At 35.8% G+C, this 17,789-nt stretch overlaps 1 protein-coding gene and 1 pseudogene across 4 annotated transcripts in view; one reads left to right on the forward strand and one right to left on the reverse strand.

The window, feature by feature from the left end:
- The window catches only part of USP9X (ubiquitin specific peptidase 9 X-linked), a 123,951-nt gene that overhangs the window by 9,632 nt on the left and 96,530 nt on the right, over positions 1 to 17,789 (reverse strand). For 3 of the 4 annotated variants that reach the window (XM_067723083.1, XM_067723080.1, XM_067723084.1), the window contains 9 exons: positions 17,533 to 17,755; positions 14,834 to 15,054; positions 12,117 to 12,307; positions 8,393 to 8,566; positions 5,544 to 5,685; positions 3,547 to 4,300; positions 3,032 to 3,155; positions 1,949 to 2,174; positions 1,298 to 1,427 (listed from right to left, as the gene is read on the reverse strand). In XM_067723083.1, coding sequence (XP_067579184.1) covers positions 1,298 to 1,427; positions 1,949 to 2,174; positions 3,032 to 3,155; positions 3,547 to 4,300; positions 5,544 to 5,685; positions 8,393 to 8,566; positions 12,117 to 12,307; positions 14,834 to 15,054; positions 17,533 to 17,755 — 2,185 coding nt within the window. The remainder of the gene's footprint in view (positions 1 to 1,297; positions 1,428 to 1,948; positions 2,175 to 3,031; positions 3,156 to 3,546; positions 4,301 to 5,543; positions 5,686 to 8,392; positions 8,567 to 12,116; positions 12,308 to 14,833; positions 15,055 to 17,532; positions 17,756 to 17,789) is intronic. The other variant, XM_067723085.1, reaches the window with a different exon arrangement.
- Positions 15,368 to 16,499, forward strand: LOC137217270 (large ribosomal subunit protein eL33 pseudogene; annotated as a pseudogene).

Consider the following 17,789-nt stretch of genomic DNA (forward strand, 5'->3'; position numbering starts at 1 on the left):
GTACTTCCATAGCACTTTGTATTTTCCCCATTATAGCCACAAACATATTTTATGGCAAGTACCTTTTAATTTGCTTCTATACTCCATTAGAAAATAGGTGTCTTATTTATTGCCATGTTCCAAGAAGTATAATAAATACAGGTCCGTCCACAAATCCCTTATCTGAAATCCTGAGATTCAAACAGCTCTTAACATCAATATAAACAAAGTTCATTCATAAACTTGCTGTGAAAATCTGGCCTGAACTGACAAGAGGCTATGCACAGTCTTCAATCATCCCCTCTCAGTGTGAATATTCACGTGTATGATTACAAAGTGCTGTTTCAGACCCTGCTCTAGGGATGTTACATAATTCAGGGCATATGGGCTATTTTACCTTTCTTAAAACCAAACAGTCTGAACCACAAAGCATATCTATCTGGTCCTAAGGATTTCGTATTAAAGTTTATAGACCCATGTTTGCTTTTAGCAGGGAAATTTTAATTAGATTAGATTATGGACCGACGATGCATGTTTTCTGAACAGGGAATACCTAAAAAGGGAGTTGAACAGAGTGAGATTTTTATAAATACCTAAGATTTGGCATTTCTAAGTGTGAAATACAGATTCCCCTTATGCTTGTTTGCGTAAATATTCTTTTCAACTACAAATATGCAAGCATCTCCAGTATGGGAAGGTAAGGGAAAAGACGACAAACGCAAAGTAGAATGTTGCTTATGTTAAAAGGGCCATGGATCAACTGGCGATTGGTAAGTTCATGCACAAAAAACCTGGAATGACAGGGATGTTTGGGTTTAGAACTTAACATAAATAACAGGTAATTTAAGTGAATATTTATATTATCCCCGATTTTAATTTAGTTTACGTCAACAAAAACTTACGTACAGACTAAGTCCTTTACCCAAACTTGGTGAGTATTACACATCCATCTGGGACCTTTTGAAAATGTGGATTCCTTGTGTTAGCTCTGAGAATTCTTATTCAGTTGGTTTGGGATGGGGCCTAGGCATCAGTATTTAAGAAAAAAAAAGGTCTAGCACCACTACTTTAGGAGATAAAAATATGATTAAGATACAGATTTTGACCTGTGTCTGGTGCAGAGATAAGACACATGCATAAATAATGATAAAGTACAAGGTGAAAAGTGCAGTGTAAAAAAAAAAGTTTCAAATAAAATTCACAATAGGTTTTATGGAACACTGTTTCTATTTTAGACCAGGTTATATTTCATCATGTGACTTACATGACTTCATTACTTAATACATTAAAAGAGAATTATGAAAACTTAAATTCTTACCTAAATTGGCATACATTACAAACAGGTTGAAATACTGCTGTAAATGACGCCCATGCTCTGAAACTTCTCTTCTCAGTAGATTTAGTACTGCTCTTAGTAAGTGATCACTCAGGCTTAAGTTGTCATAAGCCTGTAAAGGATAAAACATTGGTTGTTTTTCAGCAACAAGGTGCAGGTACGATATAATTCTCTTTGCATGAAAAAGGGACATGCACATATACATGTTAAATATAGGCAGAAATTTCTGGAAGGACTGATCACACAAGAAATGATTAAAAAGGGTTGCTTTTTAGGAAAGGGGATGAAGATCCAATGTAGATTTCATTATAGAGGCTTCATACTGTTCTAAGCTTTAACAAATGGAAGTCCATTTAAATTTATATACAATTTATGTAACAGTTAAGTGTATAACTAAGCCACTGAATGTAACTGAATTAACAGAAAATTCCGCTATGTTTTAAAGAGCCAATAGTCACTATTCACTGCTGGGAAGTACTTTTAATGGAACTCATATAAACACTGAGTTATCGGACTATCTGGTTATTACGTGCTCATGCACGTTTGTTAGGTAAATATATCAAACAGATGCACATATATTTGTGACTTCAACTTCCAGGAAACAGAACTTATTTCTGTTAACTGGGCAATTACCTGACTAGAAGGTCCTGGAGATGCAAAAGGTGAAGGACATGGCCCATCTTGCAAGGAAAAATGTGCAATAAAAACTATAAGTTTTGCAAATGCACCTCTCACTTCTGCACTAGGGCACTCCAGAAGGTATTCAGAGAAGCGATTTGAAACATTAAAAAGGACATTGTGAGCAAACCAAAAACGTACATTCTTGCTGTGACGAAGGAGAATACATAATGCATCATACCTAAGACAAAACCAAACAAAAATCTATGAATATCGATTCAGTAACATGTTTCCTATAGTATAGGGATGGGTCTCTAGGAACCAAACCAAAAAAAAAAAATCAAAGAACTTCTTTTACTACTGGAGGGAGAGAACCAGCAATGGTAGCTTCTAGTACTAATATTAAAAAGATAAATACTATGACTTGGTCTATTCTCACAGAGTGACAAAATAAATAGACGAAAACTTATACAGTCCTCTACAAATCCATGACCAAACTCTTCCTAGGTTCAATGACAAAACAATAATCCCCATTCCCTTAACATCTTACTACTAGAATAGTAAGTAAATATTGTTAAATCGAGGTATTATAATGGCCTCTAAATTTATACAATTAGAAACTTAAACTCATTTTAAGTTTCTACCTTTTTAATCTATGGCTGAATTTAATCTAGGGAAGCTAAAATGTTAATATTTTTGTGATTAGATAGCTTAGACTTTTAAGTATCACCCTGTAATGTTTTGTACAGAGATGTCAAAAATATGACACAAGGTAACAGAAGCAGAAGCCAACTTCTGAATAATAAAAGGTGGTATTTAATCTCAGTATTTTTTAAAATTTATTTTTTATACAGGTTCTTATTAGTTATCTATTTTATACATATTAATGTATATATGTCAATCCCAATCTCCCAATTCATCCCACCACTCAGTAATTATTTAAATATGATTTCTCTCACTATCGCTACCAAGATTTTTTAAATTCTGCATTCCAAATCTGAAATGAAATTATCATGGCTTGGGAAAAATAAAGCAGTATATTAAAGAACCAAACTAAATGCCAGTAATAATAGGAATGAAAATTCAAAGCAATGATACCAATCACTGGCAGAGCCACGGACTACTTTCTTGGTGTGAAATCCTGTGGTAAAGAGGAACCTAGCAGCAAGCTGAATACTAATCATAGTGATTTCTTCTGCTTCAGGCAACAGGTGATCTTGCCCTAAAAATAAAATGTAGATTAAAAAATAGTCAAACAAATTTCTGTGCTCAAACCCCATTTTCATTTTCAAAAAACAAATCTGCATTATCAACAATTTTCCAAGTACTATGTTAAAACCCCTGGGCTACTTATGAAATAATTCTTAGTAGTTCAGTAAAGCACCCTTCAACTAATGCTTGAGTAAAAAAACCAAACTGTTGTAGCAAACAAAAGCTCCTCTGTCTCTAAATGGCAAGACAATATATACCACTCAAAGGTAACAGTCATCTGAAACATGACTTTAGAACAACCAAAAAGAAAGAAAACAAACATGTTGATGCCTGCTAAGAAACCCTGCAAGTAAAAGAAGAGGTATGCTTTCTTACTAAGAAGCTAAATTCTTGATACTTACCTGGAGGAGGATTTAAGTAAACACCATTACATGTAAGCAGTTTTTTCATAAACTGAAAATATTCCATACTGTACTGCATTCGGTTATGCATGAACTGCACATTCTGTTTCCGCACACTTCTCTCAATGGCTGATGGCATAATAATCTGATGCGGTCTTGTGGTGATAGCAAGCTCTGATATATACCTTATCAACTCATCACCTTGGTCTATTGTGTCCAATCGTTCATAAAAAAGTATATAAGCATTCCACCACCTTTTCTGGCGCCTGTATGACATGCGCTTCATCATGTGATCAAATACTTCTCCCATGTACTCTCCACCAAAACACTGGTTTTTCATTTCTTCATCGTCATCCATTTTACATTCAGTTACATCTCCATCATCAAATTTATACCAGCGATTTCTCTCGCCATCTCCTCCGTTCCTTTGAATGATGTAAGAGTAGTAATGTCCCCCGCTCGCCTGACCACTGTGTACAAGCACCCCCACAAGTCTGTATTTCGTGCTTCCTGCTGGCTCACTGTCAGACTGCTCATTCTGTTGTATCAACTGACTCTCTGGGTTTACGTTATCTCCTTCCAGCTTTGCAACACCGGCAACTGTGTAAGGTTCCATGTCCAGTTCGCGAGGAAATTCAAAATAATCATTAAACTTGATTGCACATTCTCTTTCCCAGTCATAGTCGAATCGTTTTAGTTGGATAGCGAGAACAGGAGGTAATTTTTTAATAAGCAAGCGCTTTACAGTATCAACCTAAAATGAACAGAGCAAATTACTAGATGTTCTCTTATAATCCACTGCAAAAAACCCACAAAATTTAAAACTCTACTATTAAATTCTCAGGATTAATCTGAAATTTTAAGTATAAACAAATACATGATAATGAACATAATCAGAGCATTTCTGTCAGTTGATATTTTTAAAATGTTCACTAAAACTAATACGAAGTAGCTGATGCCTTTTGCTACAACTTGCAAAAATTAGTGATATAGACATTATTCGCTGTCTGATTTCTATATTGGAAGTGCTATCTAACCATTATTACTTGTTTGATATTTACTGTTATTTTAATGAAGTTTGCTGTGAGCAAACTACAGAAATATAATAGTAGCAGCTAATATTTATTGGGCAATTAGGTACCAAGTTATATGATGCTAAGTGCTGTCCAAGTAGTAACATGTTTAATCCTCCCAACGCTCCCAACCCTGAAACTTAAGGATGAGAATTAGGAGTAGTAAGAGATAACTTGCCTCAAGTCTTAGAGCTGTGAGCGGCAGGGAGTATGGCTTTACAGCTCATGATCTCAACCTCTAGATTTTAATACCTCTCTAAGTGGTATGTAACGTCAAAACAATACAGGTGACTTACAGGTGAGAGGGCTTGGGAGCCCAGAAAGATACACATTATTTACCATATGTATGCGTAAATTGTCTCTCCTAAAGAACTGTTAAATGCCCACAGGCAAAAACCAATCAAGTAAGTCTAAAAATCTGATCCAAGTGGTTTAAAAAACACAGGTGGTAGAAGAAATCTTTTGTGGCTAAAGTAATTAACGGTTTGGCTTCAGCAAACTTCTTGGTCTTGGGTAGCAACTCTGGACATGAGAGAAGTGTTTTCCTCTATGAGCTCTGTAGCTTCGAGGAGTTCAAGGGCAGGTTGGTTGAATATGGATGAAAAGTGCCTGTGTAACTCAGACAAGAGACTGATATTAAGCTACTATGACCTCTAAAGTGATTCACTCTTATCTTTACCTGTTTTCCCTAGCCCTTCTGGCACTATTTTCTCTCAATTGCCTTTACCTGACAGACCTTTCTCTCAATCATCTTTACCTGACAGACCTTTAAGTCAGTTATCTTAACTACCTCTCTGTTACCACTATAACAAAGCAGGGTAGGGAATAAAGAGGGTGAATTTTGAGAACAAACAAAAACAACCATTCTTCCAAACCCATTAAATGTAATCATAATTATTTTAAACAGAACTGGGCAATTCATACCTTTTTATTGCATTTTTCACAATGATAAGCATTTGCACCTTCTAATAAATCTCCTTTGACATATTGTTCCAAAGAATCAAGAAGATTTTGGTGATTTCTAATGTCTACATTCAAAGTCGTAAAAGATTCTTCACACTCGTATCTAAAGATATTATTTAAGAAATGATCAGAGAATTTATTCCTTAGTTTTCTAAACATCTTATTTAGTTATGGACTCAATGAAAACTACTTTTGCAATTTTTATAACATAACACAAAACCCATTAAGTCATAAAATGTTACCAATAAATAAATGAGTTACCATTTATGGGTCACTTATCCTCTGCTGGGCATACATTAGGTTGTTTACACACTACATACAACAGGTGCTTTGTCTTCATGACAAATATTTCTCTATCACCATCTCCACGTCAGAAATGAGGGAAGTGGGATTCAGAATGTGGATTTGGTCAAGATTACTAGGTGAAATGGTGTTTTCAAGCTAGGTCTGTCTGGTTTCACAGCTCAATCTCTTTATAGTCTACCATGCTGCTTCCACCATCATCTGTTTAGATCTATTAATGAGCTGAATTTTTAAATGTTTCTCCTCTTCTGTAATGGAAACCTTACTAAAGCACAAGTTTAAACACACAAATGAATACGAGATAAGCAATCTGAATAGGAGCCACAATCCCACCTTGTGGCAATTTTCTACCAAAGGAATTTTCAGATTTCTGGTGAGACATATTCATGCATTTAGAACATGGGATGTGAGGAATTCATTCTCAACCATTAAATTCATTCACTCAACAAATACACTGAGTGCCTACCATGTTTAAAGCCCTGTGGGATAGTCAATGTTTAAGACAGTTCCTCATATTTAGGGCTTTTCAATTTAGTTAGGGGAAAAAGGTACACAAATAAAGGCATTTATAAGTGACATGAATGGAATATGAAGTATTAAGCAAACTGTTACTATAACTGGGGAACAGCCCATAGAAGAGAAAAGAGAAATTAGATTTTATGATTCCAGTTAAAAACAAGGACATTTGAAGCTGAGAAGTCAGCAAAGTTTTTCTGTAAAAGGCCAGATAGTAAATATTACAGGCTTTTTGGGGCCATGAGGTCCCTATGGCAACTACTCAACTCTGCTGTTATAGTGAAAGCGGTCAGACAGTAAGTAAAGGAGTGGGTATGTTCCAATAAAACTTTACAAAAACAGATGCAGGGCTGGATTTGACCTATGGTCCATAGTTTGTTAACCCCTGCTCTTGATAAGTAAATACCCTAAAACAGATTGTCTCAGGACCCTTTATGTAACCTTCCAGCATATAACAAGACTAATTTAGTTGTGGAATAGGTATTTGAACTTTAGGGATTTTACTTAAGATCATGCTCTCTGGACATTTTCACTTGGCAAAGGAAATCAATAATTTCCAAATAATTTTGAAAACTGTCTAAAACAAACCAAGAAAAACTGACCAGAACAGATGACCAGAAAATTTAATTTTTATCAGTAATTAAAAACAGGAGGTGAAAATAACAATTTTATTGTCCACCTAATGCACAAGGTCTTTCAAAAGGATCAAAAGTTGCCCAGTCTCAAGACAGGAATAAAGACACAGACCTACTAGAGAATGGACTTGAGGACACGGGGAGGCGGAAGGGTAAGCTGGGACGAAGTGAGAGTGGCATGGACATATATACACTACCAAATGTAAAACAGATAGCTAGTGGGAAGCAGCCGCATAGCACAGGGAGATCAGCTCCGTGCTTTGTGACCACCTAGGGGGGTGGGATAGGGAAGGTGGGAGGGAGACGCAAGAGGGAGGGGATATGGGGATATATGTATACGTATAGCTGATTTACTTTGTTATACAGCAGAAACTAACACACCATTGTAAAGCAATTATACTCCAATAAAGACATTAAAAAAAAAAAAGTTGCCCAGTCTATGCAAACAATTTTATGGCCTTATCCAGAAAGAGTAGTTTAGCATTTACATATAGTATTAGCACTCCCTCAATCATTTTCCCTGTGTTCAAAAATAAAGCACATACACACACAACCTATGACTGTATATAATGCTGTTTAGACTTGCAGAAGATACTATCCTACTGTGATTGTCTGGTGAGAAGGGATTTCAAACCAACATTAATTGACAACATACAAGAGAAGTTCCAAAGTAAAACTTCCATACAATAGGCATAAACGTGTATCTATCAGTAATGAACTTTAATAGTTATTTAACTATTTTCAATAAGAGCCTTTAATCAACTTCCCCTTTAAGAAAACCAAAAACCAAAAAAAAACCGAAACCCAATTTGTTTAGTCAATTTTGCTATAAAGATTTTGTGTGGGAAACATACCTTAAAGACAATGACAGTAATCAATGCTATTTTCAAAAAGTCAGCATTTCATTTGTATAGGAAATAGTGCTCCATGCCTGTTATCTTCTAAACTTAACATATTTACAATATTGTAACTATTTTAATTCTAAGATAAAGGGCAAATTCATAAGTAATACCTGTAGCTATGCAAAATGCCATTTTATTTTCTTAGGCATGATCATACATAAGAACATGTAAGAGTATGAAATAGTAAGAGCTTAGGTGTAGTTAAAGGAACCAAATATTATTTGACAAAAACAAACAGACCCATAAAGTTCATGAGACTTTTCTGTACTCTTAAACTTCACTGTAATAAAATGAGAAAACAAACAAAACCCCCCCACAGTAGTAAGGTATGCGCAATATGTAATTCATCCAGCCTCAGGTATTTAGTAATCGGTAGCGTACTTCACTTTTGTACATAACTAATAGTAAAAATAAACAGTACAACATACACTTTAAGTATGAAATTAGCACTTACCTATGTGGGCAGCCTTGGCAAATCTTCTGATCAGCAAAGGAACCTCCTAAAACTTTACTTAGCATAGCTGGGTGTCCTAAGGCTTTCAAAGCTTCATCTAAACTATCCACCAATGAATTAAAAAATTCTAAAGCATCATGTTGTTCACGAAGATTAACAGGCTCACCCCAAAGCCTAAGAAATGAATGGAGTAAAATATATAATGTGCGACACTCCCAAAACAATATATACAATATATTTTTCAGGAAAAAAGCAATACAACCACAAATGACACCACAAAAACTGAGATTTTATTCCTCAACTACAGGAAGTAGAAAAAAACAAATGCCATTTATGTATCGATTGCTGTGGGGAAGAAAGTGAGATTCATAGTAAAAGTGGTACTTCAGTGGGGAAGAAATACCATGAAACTACTGGTGTGGCTGGATGCACAGTATAGCTCCAGGAAGGATGGTTTCTGTAGGTAATATAGTATAAGCATGCATTTTGAATCCAACTGAAGACGCTGTTAAAATTGGGTGGCTGATCTCACTCTTACGCAGATAATTACTACTTCATTTCTTTCATTTTGCTTAAATTTTGGGTTACAGATACAGTGCAAAGATAATATTTACTCTTAATTAAATTGACTTTTCTGATCGAAAAGAGAAAGGTTTGACTTGTTTTACAGTTCATCTCTTTTGAATAATCTGAGGATTTAAATTAGGTAAATCAATCCTGAGAAAAGAAAATATCAATTATGTGAATGATAAAATGAGAAGTGATACTAATAAAACCTAGGCACTGCTGGAAACTATGACATCTAATTTTGTATTTATAGCGTAATATACATTGAGAATATAAGTGAATTCATTCAAGCAACAGAGACGACAAATTTATTTTAAGTATGCAAGAGGAACTGTCTTTTAATAAATTCCTTTGTAACACTTTTACTATGTAGCAAATAATCTCACCCTAATTATATTTCAGCTGTTAAATTTGCATACAGCGAGTTAGAAATCAAATATATCACTTGTTAAAAGCTATTTTACAATGGAGAGATTTGTTAAGACACCAAGGGATCAAAGCTAACATCACCAATAATCAGATAAACTGATACCATGTGCCTCTGAATGCAATGAGAAGCATATAATAACATCACCTATGTAGTTTTCTTGCCAAAAAGTTTAACCTGAATCTAATCATGGGGAAATAATCATACAAATCAAGGAAGTACCATAAAGGTCATGACAAGTTAGGGAGATTATTTTAGAGAAGACTAAAGAGGTAACAACCAAATTCTTGTGATTCCTTCTAGGATACCAGTCTGGAATTGGAAAAAAAAAAAAAAAAAAGAAAGAATATTTTGGGGAAATGGAAATACATATTGCTGAATATCAGGCGTTACTAAATATTAAATTTCATGCATGTGATAACTGTATTAAACATTACATAGGAAAATGTCCTTATTCTTAGAGGATACATTTTGAAGCATGCAGGGGAGTTAAAGTGTCATATTTGCAACTATCAACTCGTTTAGAAAAAACAAACAAAAACCAAAACCCAAGTATACACATAAGCAAATATGGCAAAATGTTAACAATTGGTAAATCTGGGTAAAGAGTATATATCATAAAGGTGATTATTATACTACTTTACCTTTTCTGTTGGTTTGAAATTCTTCAATATAAAAAATCGGGGGTGGGAAATGTGGTTAACTAACCCACATATATATCTAGAGTATACTATGTATAGAGTATATTATGTGTCTAAAGTGTGGATAATCCAAAAGTGCTAGTCTAGACAAACTGCGAGCTCCACTAGCATAGGGAGTAATTAATTGAGAAGTCAAAAATGCAAGGGCACTATAAGATAAGCAATAACTATAACTGAATGACAAATTTTAAGACAAAAGCTCAAAAAGCTTGAGAGTAATCTGGAAGAGGAAGAACAGAAATGCTAAAAGCCTTATGGCAGAGACGAGACAAGCTAGAGAAAGAATGAGAACGGGAATAGTCAGAAAGGAAGATGAGAGGTGCTGAGAGGTGATGGGACCAAAAGAGCAAAAGCAGAGCTGGGAAGGAGGGTGGTGCATGCAAGCCAATAAGTATGGATTAAGTAGGGGGCCTAGTTAGAGGAATTTATACGGTGAGTCATTGTATTATAAAGCAGTGGTTTCAAAAGAAATCTAAGTAGTATCCTTGTAGGCAAAAGGGGAGCTGCTCTGATTGAAGCAGGGAAGGTGGACAAGAGCGGCAGTGTCAGGTGACCCTTTGCTTCCCCTGCTCTCAGCTGTCTGGGAGATACCTTGAAGGGATTCTAAGGAGTATTATTTAAGGGAATCTCCTGGTGGTCCAGTGGTTAGGACTCTGGGCTTTCACTGCAAAGGGCTCAGGTTCAATCCCTGGTTGGGGAACTAAGATCCCACAAGCGTGCAGTGTGGCCAAAAAACAGGAAAAAAAAAAAAAAAAAGTAGTAGTATTTAAAAAACCCAATGCTATGAAGGATTATAGCATTCTCATACACAGTACAGATATGTGGTTGTGCTACAGTATTTTAGCACAGTGCACGACATGATAGGTGATGATAAAAAAAAACAAATGAAATAAATGAAGCCAGAGAAATAAGATCAAGACATAATCGAAGATTTTTAAAAAATTAACAACAACAAAACCCAATGTATTTATCACACCTTTCCTATAAAATTGTACATTAGAATAGCCAAAGAGTTGCTATGGGGAAGTTTTCCTTTATAGATCTCCTCTAGCTAAAAAATGGAAGAATGATAAAATTAGAATGTTGCCATTTTGTAATCCTCATGAAATGCTGCATTTAGGCAATGATGATCAATGGCTGTTATAAGACAGAGACAGACAGACATTATGTACTTCTCACTGAGGTCATCGTTATCACCTATGAAGCAAGTCTTGTCTATCTGCTCCAAAAAAAAGAAAAATCACACCTGAATTTGATCAAGCCTCTAGATCTCACTACCTATTTATATGACATACAGGGGACTGAGGAAAACAGAAACCACCACAAGGATCCCATCAATAAAATCCAGATGGGAAAATTTACAGAGCTAACTACCTTTTTTTTTCTCCCCAACAAATAACTACAAGGGTGAAAAAAGATTAGAAGAGACTAAAGAGTCATGTCAACATCTGCAGCATACGGACTTCACTTGGATCATGATTTCAAAAAATTTATAGTAAAAAAGTTATGAGGTAATTGGGTAAAATCAGACATTGACAAGGATATTAAGGAATTTTTATAAGACATGGTAATAGTATCATGGTCATGTTATAAAAAAGACGTTAGAGATACACACTGACACATTTATGGATGAAATTATGTATTTGCTTCAAAACAATCTAAAAAGTAGATGGCAGTGTAGATTAAATAAGATTGGCCATGAGTTGACAACTGTTGAAGTTGAGTGATGAATACATAAGAGTTTATACTCTTCTCCCTACTTATGTAAATATTAGAAGCTTTCAAAATAAAAAATTATTAACATCTGAAGAGACTAAAGAATGCTGCCTCTTACTATGACACTTTCTACCTCCTTTGGGGACAATGAGAAAACAAACCTAACTACGAAGTAAAGTTTGATTATTACTACTGCTTAAATACTAAACATAAAAGTGCCTTCCAGTATAGGTTTTATAAGTTTAATGTTAGTGTCATGAGATAGTCATAAAGGTTTAAGCAGTATCCCAATTACTATTCATCCACAGTTTACCTGAACTGTTTCCAAAATCCTCTGGGCACATAGTACTGTAGTCGAGAAGCAGCTAAATGACCAAAGATGACTTGAAGGTGTCTTAGAACACCAATATTGTACTCTTTCCTATCTTCTGTTTTACTTAATGCTGGTTTCTCTTCAAACTGTTGAGGGTATCCAAATACATCATCTCTGGGATCAACATTGCTCTAGAAACCAAAAGTTATCATTAATGAGCTAACCTAACTTCAAAGTATAGTAAAAATATGTTGAGACAAATGCTATACGATTAGTGAACAAATCACCTGTACTTCTATTTATTTCCAAAGCACTTAACTTTCAATTTATAAATTTTAGTTTACAGTATCAGTGTTTATATCCCCACCCCTTTCACATAAGAGTTGTCATAAAGGAATAACCCTCACTAAGTATCGTAGAGGTAGGTAATATAGCAAAATACAGTAGAGTGATTAACTTAGACTGAACTGGATACAAATGCAGGCTTTGCTACTTATAAGCTAAGTAACTTTGAGCAATTAAGTGCCTCATGTGTAAATGGGTTAACACATTCTTCATGTAGCTGTTGTGAGAATTATATGAGACAATGTATATAGAGTGCTCAGACTTGTAAACATTCAATACAATATACATATTAAGATTAGTTGGAAAAACTAGATATCCATATGCAAAGGAATAAGGTTGGACTTTTCCCTAACACTATACACAAAAATTTACTCAATACAGATCAAAGATTTGAATGTAAGAGCTAAAACTATGAAACTCCTAAAACATAGAGCAAAAACTTCACGACACTGGATTTGACAATGATTTATCGGATATGACACCAAATGCACAGGCAACGAAAGAACAGAGACATACTGGACCTCGTGAAAATGAAAAAGTTCTGTGCAAAGAAATTGGAACCCTTGCACACTGTTGGTGGGAAATGTAAAATGGTGCAGCCACTGTAGAAAACAGTTCCTAAAAAAAATTAAAAATAAAACTATAAAATGATCCAGCAATTCCACTTCTGGGTAAAACACCCAAAAGAACTGCAAGAAAGGTCCTGAAGAGATATTTGTACACCCATGTTCAGAGCAGCATTATTCACAATTTTGAATTCCACCAAAAGGTGGAATCAGGGACTTCCCTGGCGGTCCAGTGGTTAAGACTCCATGCTCCCAATGCAAGGGAAGCGGGTTCGATCTCTGGTCGGGAACTAAGATCCCGCAGGCCACGCCGTGTGCACCACCGCCCACAAAAAGGTGGAAGCAACCCAAATGTCCACTGATGAATAAATGGATAAACAAAATGTGGTATATACATTCAAAGGAATGTTATTCAGCCTTTAAAAGAAAGGAAATTCTGACACATGCTATGAAATGGTCGTTACGTTAAATCAAACAAGCCAGTCACAAAAAAACAAATACGGTATGATTCCACTTATATGAGGTACCTAGAATAGTCAAATTTATAGAGATGGAAAGAGAATGGTGGCTGCAGAACTCTGTGTGGGACGCGGATGTAGAAATAGACAATGTCCAGTCCCTGCCCACGAGAAACTTAGTCTAGGGAAGGAAAAAAGCACACAGGCAAAAAACAGTGCAATGGGGTGCTGAGACAACACAGAGCAGAGGGTACCATGAGAGCAAAGCTGAGATACCTTATTTGAACTGTATCATACTTTGTCTGCTGGTACAATTAGCTATCTCTACTGTGCTTAACTCAACAACCTAGAGATGTGATGAATCACAGAACTAGAATCTGAACTCCAATTTTCACCCAGAGCAGTGGTTCTTAACCAGGTATATGGTGTGAGCAATGCCTATGAAACTTCTTAAAAAAGTAAAAATGCTCAGACCCCAAACCCTGGATGATGCAGTTCAGCAGACCTAGGGAAGAGTTGGGGTCTAGTGTATGTTTCAGAAGCCCTCCCTGTAAGTGATAAACTACCTCAGAGCAAATAGTTCGGTGACTGAAGAGAGGGAATGAGAAAAGAACCATTTAAGATATTTACTACAATCAGAGCATGCTCTGGCTTCTCTCTTCAGCTCTCACCAACACAACACCATGAGTAGGAAAAGGTCAAATAAAAACAAAGAAATACAGCGTGGACACAAACATGACCACAGCTTAAGTCTGGCCATAGTCTCTTCTTTAAAGAACGATGCCATAGTTATGTCAACTCTGATCCACCACTACAACCTAATTTTTTCACAGCTTTATTCTGCATTGGATACTTGGTAGGAGCCTAAATTTTGTCACAAGTAGAAGTTTGTTTCCTAAGCAAAAATAGTTATGATCTGGGAGAAATGCAAAAGTAATCTAAAAGTAAACACAGACAATGAAACTGGCATAGCACATATCTTGGCATAAATAAATGGAGATACATAATTAAAATATCAAATAGAAAAGTAAAAATATAATTTAGACTATTACTAAAAATGAAGATTCTTATCATTATACAAACTCTAAATTATACCAAACCCCCAAAAGTGAGTACATTAACTGTTGTGTTAAAACATATAAACTATCATAAACATTAACTGTAGTTGCAAGTCTGTTAGGTAGTGAGCACTATGTCGAGGTAGCAGTCTGTGCCAGGAGATTCTAGCTTTATTTTCAAATATTTGCCAACAGGTCCAGTGAAAAGTCTAACGCTTTCTAAGAGAGAACAACAGTATCTCGTATCAGAACTTCAAACACAGAAAACAAAAATGCTAAATAAAATTTACCTCGTTGTCCTGCTTCTCATCCCCAGACATATCATCATCTACATCGCTACCTGTGCCTTCAATTGCGAGAATACCATTCCTAATGGACGGAATCATGTAGAGTTGCTGAATCACAGAATTCATATAACAAGTAGCCCCAGCGTTTTTCAGCCCCACAAATCCTTTTGGTGGGCGGGGTCCAACAGGTGGCAGATATTCCCACTCAGTAAGTGCTTCACAAGCTGAGAGAAGACAAAAGATTCTTGCAGCACAAATAAAAACATTTTGCCCACTTTAGACTTTATTAAGCTGATAAATTAACATTACCAACAATTCCACTACTCCTATAGCCACCTGAAATAGTGCTCTAGGTATGCATTTCACCCTCAACAAATTGAAGATACACAGCAACACATACCACTATATAGATTCTTACCCCACCATCTATGAACCCATGCTTTATCTAATGTTGCTTCTATGGCAGTCTCACAAGATGATACAAGGCTAATTTCTACATGTTAACTTTACTTTTAACTTTATTATAATTTAGTCATTATGAACTGTAACTTCTTCTACTTTTATATGTTTTTTTCAAGTGCCTTCAAACTCCTTCTGGCATGAAATGTTATACAAATATATCAACATATGATAGCTTACTAAGTTTTAAATAATCCTAAGATATCACCTGGGTTCACATCCAGGTTCTGATGCTTACCAACTCTTTCATCTTCAGGCAAGCCTCTGTTTCCTTCTTAATAAATGTGGTAAGACGTGCTTTGCCTATAATCACCATGTTATTTTGAGGAGCAAACGAGATAGTGGATTTGAGTTCTGTGAGAACTGTAAATCACTGCCTATATCCCTCTACCTAGTATAAACCTGGAAACAATGTAAACATCATCACGTATAAGACCAATTAAATAAATTATATAGTATATTGAACTGAAAGGTAGAAAGGTATATAGCTAATAAACGGATTTAGATAAATATTTATGTGTTGATAGGAAATGATCACAGATATATTAAGGGGAAAACAAAGTGAAGAACACTGTGCACTCCACACCAATCTGTGGTTAAAAAACTAAACAAACAAAAAAAGATTTTGTATGTGGATTTTGCACACTCAGAGATTCTGGGAGGATAGACATGAACTGAAGATAACGGTTACAGCTATTGAAGGGGACCAGGGGAATGGAATGGGCAGGAAAAATGTTTTAGAATACATCCTTCTCTGGTAGTTGAAATTGTTACCACACAAATGTACTACTTAAAAACAAGCGGCCTTTCTCTTTCTGCCGTCTTGGAGCCTGTGGAGGAGCACTGGGAACAGGACTTCTAAAACAGCAAATAGGTCTGGAAGGCTGTGGTCCAAGGCTCTATTTTTGCTGGCTATAAGCAGGGTCCTGTGAAACCAGAGGGTTCCTCTTCTTAAAACTGAAGGTGTTTATGCCCAAGATGAAACTGAATTCTACTTGGGCAAGAGACATGCTCATGTGTACAAAGCAAAGAACAACAGTGACTCCTGGTGGCAAACTGAACAAAACCAGAAGAATCTGGGGAAAGGTAACTTGTGCTCATGGAAACAGTGGCTTGGGTTCCTGTCAAATTCCAAAGCAACCTTCCTGCTAAGGCCACTGGCCACAGAATCTGTGTGCTGCTGTACCCCCTTGAGGGTTTAAACTTATGAAAATTAAATAAATAAAACTGTGGATTTGTTTAAAAACAAACAAAACCCCCCACCCTACTATATACAAACTTGATAGAATAACTGTCTAACGTTTTAAGAACTTTAATCAGAATCTCCTAAAATGTTAAAAAGTCCTTATATTCTAAAATATATCAAAAAACAATTTGACATGTTCTTAAAAACTTACCATAATCAATTATATTCTTAAGCTTTGTAGATAAATGGTTTTCTCCTAAAACAGAAGAGCCTCCACTGTGGTCTGCTTTCTTATTTCTGCTGTCTCAGTCATTTTATATTGCCCTCATCCCTTTTGAGCTTCGGTTCTATATCAGTAAGATCTACAGTCTACAGTCTGTTTCATGGGCTTCATGTGAGCATTAGCTGAGGACCAAGGGCACTAAAATATTATCTTCTCACATTCTTCTCTTTAAAACCAGATTTTCTTAGAACTCATATGAAAATAACATTAAAGAGCTTCTAAAGTGAGGGCCTGAAAGGTTTTCCAATGCATGTAATTTGAATTTTTAAGTTTGAACTCTGAAATTTATTTTGACTGTTTATTATTCTGGAGTTTAGATTTCAGTCCAGATTTGACTGAAATGAAATTTATTTTGTTGCTCAATACTTGTACCACTTACAGGAAGACATTTAACAAACATCTGAAAACTTTTCTACATTAAGACTCATTGCTTGTAATGGTCTTAAACGTTATACTAGTTGCTGAAAGGAAAACATGAGTTGCAGATGTTTACTAGAAGGAAAACAGGGCTTCCCTGGTGGCGCAGTGGTTGAGAGTCCTCCTGCCGATGCAGGGGACACAGATTTGTGCCCTGGTCCGGGAAGATCCCACATGCCGTGGAGCGGCTGGGCCCGTGAGCCATGGCCGCTGAGCCTGTGCTCCGCAACGGGAGAGGCCACAACAGTGAGAGGCCCGTGTACTGGTACCACAAAAAAAAAAAAAAAAAAAAAAGGAAAACAGAATTTGAACACATTAGAGAACTGTCATCAGAACTTTGTATTTTAAAATACTTACTAGTTATTGCTGTGCCAATGTAATACATTTCAGTCAAAGAATCTACTATCTGTTTGAGGTTCCTCACACAGCCAACAGCTAATGCTACAAGTAACTCAAAGCCTGCATTAATGGTAGCTGGTGAACTACAGACTGGAATAGCCTGTTCAGCTGGCAGTTCTCCATTTCTCATATACCGTAGGTAAACATTGGATGCAGGGAAGATGAAATCATCAATTAATTCCTACAAAGGTGAAAAACGGATTATGTATTAGCAA

This window comes from Pseudorca crassidens, chromosome X (genome assembly GCF_039906515.1).
Source record: "Pseudorca crassidens isolate mPseCra1 chromosome X, mPseCra1.hap1, whole genome shotgun sequence".
Lineage (NCBI taxonomy): Eukaryota > Metazoa > Chordata > Mammalia > Artiodactyla > Delphinidae > Pseudorca > Pseudorca crassidens.